Genomic DNA, 12,351 nt, shown 5'->3' on the forward strand with positions numbered 1-12,351 from the left:
TGTTTAAGAAAAAAATAACGAAGAGACAATACGTGGCCCGCAAAGCCTAGAGCATTTTCTGTCTGGCCCTTTACAGAAAAGTTTGCTGACTCTTGGTCGAGAAGATAGTTAAATTCAAACAACAGGGAGAAGCATGCTGCGTTTAATTTAAGAAGCTCTTTGTCTTCGTGTTAAGTAATGGGAGCTTTTTCTTTTGTGTGTATGTTTAGTAAATCATTCTTCTAAAGGTGCCGATGCCTCAGAGCACATGCTGTCCGGGAAGGACGCTGAGGAAGGAAAGCCTGCTTCTGGGGCAGAGCAGAGCAATGGCCTTGGGAAGCCCCCCACGGAGCTGAACGGCAGCAAGGTGGGGACGGGGGACCCTTCCAGTGGGGACACGCCTGCCCATGAGAAAGCAGACGAGGGTGACAGCAGTGAGCCAGTCAGTGGGAAGGAGCCCCTGGTGTCTACGGAACAGGGTGGCCGAGCATCACCAGAGCAGCAGTCTGCTCATGGCACCCCAGGGAACGAACTGGATTTTGACTTGTCTAGTGACAGCGAGAGCAACAGTGAGCTGGACGGCCGCAGGTCCTCCTCCTCCTCTGCCTCCAACAGCGACAACGAGGGGAAGAGAGGGCGCAGGAAGTCTAGGGTTGCACGGGAGGGTGCAAGCACCCACCCTGGAGCAGAGAAGCCCCCAGGGGTGGCCCCCTCTGGCACCTGCGGACGCAGTGTCCGCCCACAGGACAAAGGCCCTGACCTCGAGGCACCAGAGGAGGGTGAGCAGAGCAGCCTCTGTGACCTGGGGAATGGCTGCGCTGACCGGAAGGAGGCTGAGACCGAGTCCCAGAACAGTGAGCAGTCAGGCATCACCGTGGGCGAGTCCCTGGACCAGAGCATGGAGGAGGAGGAAGAGGAGGACACTGATGATGATGACCACCTGGTCCACCTCGAGGAGATCCTTGTCCGAGTGCACACTGACTACTATGCTAAGTACGACAGGTACCTCAACAAGGAGACAGAGGAGGCCCCAGACATACGGAAAATCGTCCCAGAGCTGAAGAGCAAAGTGCTAGCTGACGTTGCCATCATCTTCAGTGGCCTGCACCCTACCAACTTCCCCGTGGAGAAGACCCGGGAGCACTACCATGCCACAGCCCTTGGGGCCAGGATCCTCACCAACCTCGTGCTGAGTCCTGATGACCCCAACAGGGCCACCCACCTGATTGCGGCGAGGGCCGGTGAGTGCCCAACCCCCCCACCGGTCCTCTTTGGGGTGGGAACCCAGGGTACAGAGAGTGTTTCCAGCATATGTGTAATTGGTCTGCCCTGCTTTTATTGTATTCATTTTCTTTTAAATTAGCACCGCTATTGCTTCCATGTTGAATTTGCAAAAACGTTTTCCCAAATCATGACCTTAAGAGGCTGCATAGATGGTGACAAGCTGGTGAAGCTCTGCTTGACTCCCTATACTTGCCTAGGTGCTTCGTGCCTGCGTGTGTTGTCCTTGTGTGTGCAGCGTGTGCAGAGTCCGTGCAGCATCAGTTACTTGTGTCCTCCGTGTTCTGTATGCAAAGTCTGAATCTTCTGTCCTGAGTAAAAACCAGGAAGCCAAACCCATCATTGTTGTATTGATTCCGACTCATAGGCACCCTATAAAAAAAAGGTCAGAGTAAAACCGCCCCATAGGATTTCCAAGAAGCAGCTGGTGGATTCAAACTGCCGACCTTTTGGTTAGCAGCCAAGCTCTTAACCAGTGTGTACCAGGGGTCTATCCTGAGTAAAGGCCATGAATGGGTTGGAAGTGGAGTATTGACTAGTAAGTCAGTAATGAAGAAGTGGTGAGTCGGTTCTAGAGGAGTCAAAAGTCCTCAATTTACGAGGTAAAAGATTGACCACCCTCTGAGCTGGAACCTGAACACAAAGGTCTGGACTGGAACAAGAGCCCGTAATAGTTCATGGAGGCTGGAAAAGTGGTGGGCAGGGGACTGTGTCCTTACCCAACAGTGAGCTCTCCCTCAGATGCTCAGGGGATCACATCCTTACCCGACGGTGAGCTCTCCCTCAGATGCTCAGGGGATCACATCCTTACCCGACGGTGAGCTCTCCCTCAGATGCTCAGGGGATCACATCCTTACCCGATGGTGAGCTCTCTCTCAGATGCTCAGGGGATCACATCTTTACCCGACGGTGAGCTCTCCCTCAGATGCTCAGGGGATCACATCTTTACCTGACAGTCTTAGTTAACATCTCTCCTCATGCCTGTCTGTGGCTACTTCTCGGGGGTCCAAAAGATGGCATTTGAGCTGGGGGGTGATGGGTTATGGTGGTAGGTGGAGCTGGGTTTGGGCCTTGAGGGTTTTGCAGGGGAGATGAGGCTTCATGAGAAGAGGGGTCTTGTGAAGGCTCTGGAGTAGATGGTTGTGACAGAAGGACCCTTCCAGGAATATTCACCTGGCAGCCCCGTGGGTGTAGATTGATGACCAGGGCAGACGGCCCTAGATGGCCAGATTACCAGATCGGATAGAGGGAGGAAGGGAGGAACAGGTGTAGAGAGGGGCTGTGGAGGGGACACAAGGTTTCATGGCTGTAAAATAGCTTCTCCCAGAGGTAGGCCTGGAAGAGGAAGGTTGGGTTTGATATGGGGCTCATACTCTTCCAGAAAGCCTCTGAGTTCATCACAGTGTGAGGGTCTCAGCGTGAGCAGGGCAACCTGCTGTTTGTGAAGGGTGTGACTAAACCCCAACCACTGTGTGTAGGGAAAATGCGGGGCATGGAATGAGCGTAACTGGGCAGGAGATCACCTAGGTAGGGCAGGGCCAAGAGCAAGCCATGGTTACCTGAGTTGCACCCAGGGCAGGCACTCCTGGGAAAGACAAGCTGGGTGGGCACAGCAACAGGGTATCACCCAGTGAGCTGGAGCGCGTCAGTCCCTCGCTGGCTGTGTGAGGACCTCAGGCCTGTCCGGTTAGGGTCACACAATGGTGTGACATCACTCGCTGTCTGCCATCTCATGGAAGATGGTGAGCAGGTGCAATGTTGGGTCAGAGAAGCCACACTCATCCCGCAGGACACGATGGCCTTGAATAGGGCAGCTGTGGGGGAGCAGAAGTGGACCAACGGGTGGTCTGTGTAGAAGACAAGTTGACAAAACTCACTGAGGGGTACGTATGGGGGTACAGTGGAGGTGTGGGGAAGGAAGTGTCATGGGTGGTTACTCTGTTGTGAGAGGAGCACTGTGGTGTGTGGGAGAGCCACCTGTCAACAAGGTAGACCAGAGGTGTGAGCTGAGGAAAGAGCTGTGGGTGTGACATCCAGGCTTAGGGAGGTCACCCTGAGGGCAAGTCCCTGCCTGGTGTCTGCATGGTGGAGTGGTGGAGGGCCTATGAGCCCGTGAACCCTCCTGGACTAACGAGCGATGTCTCCCTGCAGGCACTGAGAAGGTGCGCCAGGCCCAGGAGTGTAGGCACCTGCACGTGGTCAACCCCGACTGGCTGTGGAGCTGCCTGGAGCGGTGGGACAAGGTAGAGGAGCAGCTCTTCCCCCTCAGGGACGACTACACCAGGATGCAAAGGTAAGTACCCCCCCACTCCTGGCCATAGTTCTCATCACATAGCAGGACTGTGGGCATGGCGTACTGGGGGGAGAGGCCAGGGGCTAGGCTGGCGCATGGCGGCGCCATGGTGCACACTTGGGGAGGCCTGGGTGAAACCACGTCAGTGCCCCTCCACACATCCGTTTGTCTTGCACACCAACCCTGACTATGGATGAGAAAGCTGAGTTCAGTGGTGTGGGAGAGAACCCATTGCTTATGGGTCAGAGCCAGGATTCATGCCCCAGGCTGCTGCGAAAGGCTTAGTGTTCTCGAGAGGAAGTAGAGCCGTCAGTTGGCGTGTGCGTGTCTTTTGCTGGCCGTGTCCTCGCCTTCCCCCCTCAGCCTCTCACACAGCAAGGAGTCCGATGACACCTTGGACTCTTGACCCTGTTTACTCATATGTTACCCAAAAAGTGCTTATGTAGCCATTATCGTTTGTAAAAGAAACCAAAGTGCTTTTTCTTGTAGAGAAATGCAGTATGGCTTTGATAGTGGATATTAACTTCCTTCACAGGAGGGGAATGTTACGATAGGTTTTACCTCACAAAGTAGTGAGAGGGTCTATGACATTAACAAGAAGAAAAAGTGGTGGAGAGGTGGGTGAAGAAAATGGAAAAGGTATATTTTAAGTATTTACAGGGAGAGAGCCACGTGTGTTGAGAAAAGTGGCAAGGCATGAGAGTTAACTAGTTTTGTTGGGAAAGGCTTAGAAAATTGCTGTTCTTTGTCAGAAACCTGAGAAACAGGTATCAGAGAAACAGGACGAGTGTGCTGTATAGTTGCCAGCAAGTGGGAAGTGCACATGTGGGCGGGTGCCTGCCAGCTTAGTGTCCTCCACGCACGAAGTCTGCTGGACACTGGGCTAGCGGGTCTGGCCCTTAGTCTGGAAGACAGTTGTCATTTCACACGTCATATTGCTTCCCCACACTGTTGTTGGGCTGTGATATTTAAGACTAGTCACATACATCTCCCATGAAGTCCCTAGTGGGTGGCCTGGCGGGGTTGTCCTGTGCCCAGTGGCTCCAGAGCCCTCATACACACTCTCCTCCAGCAGGGAGACCAGCCCTGCAGCCTTTGCCGACAGGCAGAGTGCCTTCCAAACGGCCTTGTTCCATCCCACACCCGTCCACCCCAGGAGCCCACCCAGCCCTGAGGCCCGCATCTACGACGCCAGCACCGGGAAGCTCATCAGGAAGGGCGCACAGCGCACGGTGCCACCCCCGTACGCACAGGCCCCTGCACCGCCTGCCTCGCTGTCGGCCCATGGGGAGCACTCCTCCTTCAGGTACATCTGTGGGCGCGGAGCGGGCTTACTGCCAAGTACCATCTACAGCATAACCTGTGTGTCATGCTGGTTGTTTTAACGTGGTCATCCAGGGCGCTAGCAGTACTGATGTGTAAAGTGAAGGGTATTAGTCTCAGGTTGACTCCTGCTTCATGGAGTGCTTCATGGAGTGCCGTGACGTTGTCAGCCATCTTTCTGTCCCTCCCGCTTATCTGTGACCCCAGGTGCAGGTGCACACACTTGAGGTTGCCCAGAGCAGCCCAGGGTGCAGCTTTCGTGACAGACCACATGTGGGCCCTGGACCTCGGTGGGAAAAGGCGAGCAGCTGAAGGTGGTGCAGAGTGACATTGGGGTCTACAGGGATGGCCCTACTTCCTTTTATGCCCCTGCCCCACCCTACTCAAGTCCTTCCCAGCAGGATGGAGAGAAGTGGTCTGCAGTGAGAGCCAAGTAGCCCTTCCGCCCCAGCCTCACACACACCGAGTCTTGGGGAGGTGGCGGCAGGGGGTTGTGACAGGAGGAAAAGACAAGCTCGGGGACGAGAGGGCATGTGGAGCGGAGCACCATGCCAACGGAGAGCGGACGAGCTCGCTGTGCTCCACATGGACCTTAGGTCAGCCCCCAGGCTGAGGTGGAGAGTTACGCAGACTCCCCAGGAAACAGCCTTAGAATGTGCTTTGAGGTTTAAATGAGGGCTCTCCAGATGTTCTGTTTACTTTGGAAGGGGAGGTTGCTTTTGAATTACTACACTGAACAATTGTGGGTCAGTCATTGCCCTCCTTTCCTGGAAAGACCAGGCTGTTCCCTAGGGGAGCCACCCTCCTGCTCTTGTGCAGCCTAGAACTCAGGGTGACCGATGCTGCCCTTGGCCCTGAGAGCAGCCTGGCTGGCCTTCACCGAACAGTGTCATCCCACTGGAGTAAATGTAGGGATGGGCAGCGGCTCAGACTCAGATGCATGCAGGGTCACACTCCTCTCTCTCACGTGCTCAGAACAGACAGATGCCGACAGGTGCTGGTTCAGGTGGAGACACGCCACAAGGGTCAGGAGCATCTCCCTTGGAAAGGGCAACGCCCAAAGAGGCAGAGGGGTGCTGTGGAGAGAGGCCCAAGGCCTCCAGCACCTGCCCCATGAAGCCTTATCCCATACAGCCCCCACGCCAGGCGGCCCTCGTCCCATGAGGCCCCCAGACAAGACATCAGTGCCTTGTGTGCCATCTGCGTGGGGTTTTCGGCTGCTTGTTATTTGGATCCTGAAAGAATCGTCCCTCATTGAGTTCGCATTTTCTTCCACTAATATATTTACTCGTTTAAATAGATTATGTCCTCCAAAGGGTTTTTAGATTTGGTAGTAGTATGGGAGCATTTCCTCATTTGTGTCTTCTCTTTCTCTTCCTTAGACATTAGCTCGAACGGAAGAAGCATTTTATTTACCTCTTCTCTCCACATTTCCACCTGACTTTGTTTTTTCACCCACTGCTGCCGGTTTTTGCTCATTTCGTTCTGTTTGGAAACTACCATTCTTTACTCTCAAGTGCTTTCGTTAGAGTTCTTTAGCATTTGTAAAAAGGTATCTGTATTATTTCTTTAAGGTATCACTTTCTTAGTAGAATGAAACAGTGTTTATAGCTCAACACTCGTTTATTGGTTGCTTAAGTTCTAGGGCCTAAGGTCACAATAGTCTGTGAGGCCAGGGCTGGAGAAGACTTTGAGATAGTCAGCACGCAGGCACCCGGAGCAGCCAGAGATGTAACTCCCTGGTGCTTACAGTGTTGGCAGTTGAAATAAATTGAACTTGAATTATAGACAATGTGTTTGTTTTGTTTAATTTTTAAATTACATAAGTATTGTAACAAATTAAATAATGCAGAGTGTATAAAAATGAATCACTCAGTCTCCCCACCCCTCCGTAGCATGCCTCCTTAGCGTGGTGCGCTGTGTATACTGCTTTTCCCCTTTCGGTAGCTTCACACAGACACAGACATGTAGGTACTGCTCACACTGACAGAGTGCAACCGCCCTCTACACACAGCTACAACTACTTCCCAGTGAATGACTAAGCTGCACGACGCCCGTAACATGAACGCACGATGAGTCGTCCAGCCCGGGTCCAGTTGCTGTGCTTTGGCTTTATTTTTCATCCTGTTTTTGAACATACAGAATGTTAGGTGTTATTCTTCATAGTTAACACCAGTGGCTCGGGCATCTATAAATAATGTTCGTCAAATTAGGTTCAGCCCTGGTGGTGCGATGGTTAAGAGTTGGCTGCCATCCAAAAGGTCAGCAGTTCAAATCCATCAGCCACTCCTTGGAAACAGTATGGGGCAGTTCTACTCTGTCCTGTAGTGTCGGTATGAGTCGGAATTGACTAGACGGCAACGGACAGTCTGTTGTCACAGTGGATTTATTCTGTATTCCTTCTTTTTTTTTTTTCAAATTCTTTGGTGATCAAATATTATTTCAGGTAAATTCTACATATTTTTTAAAGTGTAGCCTTGTCTTAGGACACATAGATAGAATGGATATTTGGGCATTTTCTATTGCCAGAGCTATTGCTAAATGAATTGCTGAGTAATTAAAAGTTCATCTGAAGCATGTAGGGAAGTCTGTTTCCATATTTGTGGAGGGTGTGAAATAAAAAAAAAAGAGAAAAAAAGTTTTTCAATAGTTTATAATAACTCCAGCTCTTAGGAAAGATTTGGGTTTTGGATTAGAGCACTGTATTTAATTTACTGTCCCAAAGAATTCCAGAGGTAGATGGATTTTTTTAAATCTAGGCTTATCATTCCCTTTCTTAAATGCAGATAGATTTTAAAATAGGCTCTCTGTATTTTTTGTTTATTACTTTATAGCATCTGTGCAGAAGTGTTTTTCAATCAGATCCTTCTCACTTCTAATGTATTCTAGGTTAGAAAGTAATTGGGGTGTCTGCAGTGGAGCACCAGGTTCTCAGACCACATGGAGAACACCGCCATGCTGTGAGGGGCCACATGGTACTGTAGGCAAGCCACCCTGATTTTGCACAGAAGTGGCTGGGCCTAGTGCTCGACCACATAGATAGACGAGGGCGCATGTCCTCTACACGGCCCCCTACAGCAGCTGCAGCACCCGTGGAACCGGCACACCTGCCCTGTGTGGACATGCCCAGTGCCATGCTCTCACTACTCCTGCCTCTTAGGGAACTCAGTGCTGGCATGCTTTTTGCTGTTGGTAGTCAGTAATTGCTGAGTTAAATTGTAAAATGCAAAGTTTTTCGTTTGTTATTGAAATTGGAATGTCTTATAGCTAGAAACCCTGGTGGCGTAGTGGTTAAGAGCTATGGCTGCTAACCAAAAGGTTGGCAGTTCGAATCCATCAGGTGCTCCTTGGGAACTCTATGGGGCAGTTCTACTCTGTCCTGTAGGACTGCTATGAGTTGGGATCGACTCGCTGGCAATGGACTTGGTTTGGGTTTGGGTATAGTTGAAGTATACATATATAACATGGTAGTGTTAATTTAATAACAGCTTTTCAAGAAAAAAGATCCTTGATTAAAAGCAAATAATATAATTAAGAAAAGGCTCACCAACCAAGTGGGTACTCAAGACAGAAAAATTACATTTTTGTGTTTCATAAGGTGAAAAGGTGGGCCTTGGAGACAGGAGTGGTGTTAGTAGAAGATTGTAAAGAAACTTCTTTTTTAAAAGCTCTGTATTAAAGACTATTAAAACATACAGAGTTAGAACTGTATGGTACTGGCTCAAAAATAGAACAACATACCAATGTAAGAAATCATATAGACCTACAAGAGTCCTCGTGTTTATTTGTCCTATATACTTGATGAAGCACATAAGCCAGGGAGATGGGATAGAAAAAGCTAAGGAGCTTTAGCCCTGCCGAGATGGGAAGGGTGGGGAAGCTTGGCAAACACCCCAGGCCTTCAGCTGGGATCTTGGAAGGACCATGCCCTAGTAGTAAGGCAAAACTGAAGTAGATAAGCGCTAACAAAACCACAGTCACAAACTTTAACAGGACTAAAATGACCACTTGGTATTCCATCTGCCCAAAGAAAAACAACCTTTGGAGTCTTCATAATGTTTTATGTACAATGTATAATATCCAGTCAGAAATTACGAGACATGCTAAAAAGCAGTACCAGTTGGCCAGGAACCAAGAGAAACAATAGATGATAGAAACAGACAAATACCGTCTTTTTGGAGTTTAAAATAATTATGTCTTTTATGTTGAATAAAATAGGAGAAAGGAGTAAAATGAGTGAAATGATGGAGAATTTCAACAGAAATTGCAATCTGTAAAAAATAAGTGAACATCCTAAAACTGAAAAGATGATCTCTAAAATTAACTGGAAGATAGCTCAATAGAAGATAACCAAACTATCAGTGTCCAGAAAAAAGAGAGTGGGGAAAGCAGAACACCGGAGCTCGTGGGACACAACCTGGAGGTCCAGCACCCAAATCGTTAGACTCCCAGGAAGAAGAAGGTGGATAGAGATAAAGGCTGAGAAACAAACCCACAGATTCCAGGAGCTTAGTGAGCCACGGCTGGATAAATGGGAGAAAACCAGACATAAACACATCATAGTTAAGCTTTTTAAAAGGCAAAGGGAAAATCTGAAAAGCAACCAGAAAAACAAAAGTGCCTCACCTTCGAAGAAGCAACAGTAAGTCTGAGGGGCCAATTTTTCAACAGATTACAAGTACCACAGAACAATGGAGGGATAAAAAAAAAACCTACTAACCCAAAATTCTACACCCGGTGAAAAAAACTTCAAAAATGAGGACAAGGTAAATAACTTTTCAGACAAACAAAATCTGAGCAAATGTGTGGTCCCTTGACCTGCAACAAGCACTACTACAAGGAATTCTTCTAGCTGAAGGAAAATGCTGCCAGACATGCGGAAAGAAACAGAGAACACCAGAAAGAGTCGACACGTGTCAGTGAACACTGGCTGTTAAGACAGCTGCAGTGGTGTGTGCAGTATTGTCCACGGTAGGGTCACCTCGAGTGCCTGGCTGGGGTGGTGCTGTCTGATAAAGCGTGGAAAGTTCATATGATGGCATGCCGTGCAGTGATGAGAAAGCTCTGTGTATAGAAGAACTGGAGGACATCTGTGACGTGTTGCTGGCTGACGGACACAGCTGTGAGGTAGCATGTATAATGTGATGCCATATGCAAACTTGTATGGACAAGAGGAGAAGACATAAAGAGGGTGTACGTCAAACCGTCAGGGTTAGTCACCCTGCTCAGGGGGGAAGGGCTCGCCGTGGATTATTAAATTGTCTCTTGCGCTCTGAATTGTGTGACTTGATACAGTGAGCTTTTGAAAACTGTAAAGCTTCTTTAAGCAGTAGAAAATATTCCATAAAAAATGCCAATTTTACCCATTTAATATATAGCAAAAAAAACAAAGAGTCCAATTATATTTTTGAATGCCACAAATACAGCAGGGCTAATAACCTTAATATGTAATAAGACCAAATAAGTAAATAAGAAAAACCATGTATTTAGTACTACTAAGGCTGTGGAGATGAGATTAATAAAAATGAATAGATAGCAAGCCATATAAGCCTGTGTAATTAAATGCTCAGTTGTTTGGAACCTGTGCATGTCCCGGAGGAATTCAGATAAGAGAGGGCAGCGATGGCCAGGAAGTCAGGGAAGCTGTGAGAAAGAGGCAGATTTGAGCTGAGCCTGGAAGGTCAGGAACAGCTCAGAGAGGGGAAGAGGATGGCTCTGAGAAGAGGCTGTGCTGGTCCAGCCTCAGGAGGTGGTGGTGTTGATCGGTGGGCCCACACTGCAGTGGTCCAAACCCTGAGTGGTGGGCGTGTGCTGGGACGGTGGGAGGAGGTGGTATTGAATGATGAGCTGTATCGCAGGGGCCCCAGAAGCCATCAGAGGCCCTCACCTGAGATAGATTTAGTATGTGTGTTGGCAGCTGACCTACTGACGTGGCTGTTCGGTGGAAAGAGGCCTCACAGGTTTTGCGGTTGTGCTGTACTTCTTGAGATCAACTTCAGTTCTGTCATCTTGTAAAGTAATTGCGTAGTCACTGCCATAAAGTTGATAGTGCCTGTTCTTCCTCAAATCAGTGCTCACAACTGGGGTCAGTTAAGCCCTCCCCCACCCCATATTTGGCCATGTCTGCAGACATTTTTGGCCATAGCTGGGAAGGGGTCGGTGCTAGGCTCGGTTGCCGCTCCTCATCCTGCGGTGTGAGCCCCCAGCCCCAGCAGAGCTGCACGGCCCAGACGTCTGTGGTGCGGATGTAGGGCCACCCGCTCCACAGTCAGCACAAAGTAAGGACGAGTCATGGATCATGTTTTTTACATCTTAAATAGCTCTTGTTTCTTTTTCAAAATACTCATCAAATTATGGTACGCTAACTTTTTATTAAAAAGAAAAATGTCCTTGTATAATTAAATCATAAAACTATGAATGGTGGTGATTAACATTTTTAATTCATAGGGTTCTTAGTTTTATTTAGGTATGCCATTTTAAAAGGATTTTCCTGTAGATATGGTTAGAATGGTAGTATTACCAAAGTGACATGATTTAGAGCAGTGGTTCTCAAATGTTCTTGCCCCGGGACCCCTTTATACTCTTAAAAATTAGGGTTATGTCTGCCCATATTTACCACATTAAATTCAACAGATTTTTTTTTTTTTTTTAGCCTAAACGTCCATCAAAAGTTGGCGATATATATTTATTATGGTACATCAATACAATGGCTTACAACTATTGTAATTACATATATAGTCCCTGGATAATACAAATGGTTAATGTGCTTGGCTGCTAACCAAAAGCAAAGGGGTTCGAGTCCACCTAGATGCAGCTAGGAAGAAAAGCCTGGAAATCTACTTCTGAAAAACCAGCAACTGAAAACCCTATGGAGCATAGTTCTACTCTGACACAAACGCGGTCGCCATGAGTCAGAACTGACTCTATCGCAACCGGTTTTATAAATAAATAAATAAATGCATCAGCAGATATTTTTAAAATATTCATGTATTTAAAAGTAACGGTAAAAGCCATTGCATGTTAACACAAATAGCATTTCTTAACGAGTTCTATTTTCCAAATGAAAAGAGATGTTACAGGGGCATCCCCGTAGTGCCCGACGTGGCTGAGGACAGTGTGTTTGGCTGCTCTGCTGTCAGTCTGCCGGGAGGTGGTGTTCTTGTGGGAACGTGCAAGGGGCAGGGAGGGTCTATGGGACACCTTGATTTTGGCCCCTCCATCTAGCGTCTTACCCAGTTGAGGAGAGGCACGTATGCATGTGGGGTGCGGCCCACTCAGAGCAGCCTCCTCGCATGGACGCTGAGCGTGTGTCCCAGGTCTCTGTGCATCCTGTCCACTCAGTGCCCAGAGCAAGGGGCTCCTCTGTCTCTAGGGCCCCACACCACCGGGTATTGTCAGCAGCCCCTGCACACTGAAGGTCAGTGTTCTCCTGACCAGCGTTTGTGGGGACATAGACTTGTTCTGGCATTTCTGAA

The 12,351-nt window shown here is 48.7% G+C and overlaps 1 protein-coding gene across 6 annotated transcripts in view; it reads left to right on the forward strand.

The window, feature by feature from the left end:
- Window positions 1-12,351, forward strand: part of CTDP1 (CTD phosphatase subunit 1) — a 66,618-nt gene that overhangs the window by 28,305 nt on the left and 25,962 nt on the right. For 4 of the 6 annotated variants that reach the window (XM_049900560.1, XM_049900555.1, XM_049900561.1 and 1 more), the window contains exons 8-10: window positions 210-1,220; window positions 3,412-3,553; window positions 4,626-4,859. In XM_049900560.1, the coding sequence (XP_049756517.1) occupies window positions 210-1,220; window positions 3,412-3,553; window positions 4,626-4,859 (1,387 nt within the window). The remainder of the gene's footprint in view (window positions 1-209; window positions 1,221-3,411; window positions 3,554-4,625; window positions 4,860-12,351) is intronic. The other 2 variants (XM_049900557.1, XM_049900558.1) reach the window with 2 other exon arrangements.

This window comes from Elephas maximus, chromosome 11 (genome assembly GCF_024166365.1).
Source record: "Elephas maximus indicus isolate mEleMax1 chromosome 11, mEleMax1 primary haplotype, whole genome shotgun sequence".
NCBI classification, from domain to species: domain Eukaryota; kingdom Metazoa; phylum Chordata; class Mammalia; order Proboscidea; family Elephantidae; genus Elephas; species Elephas maximus.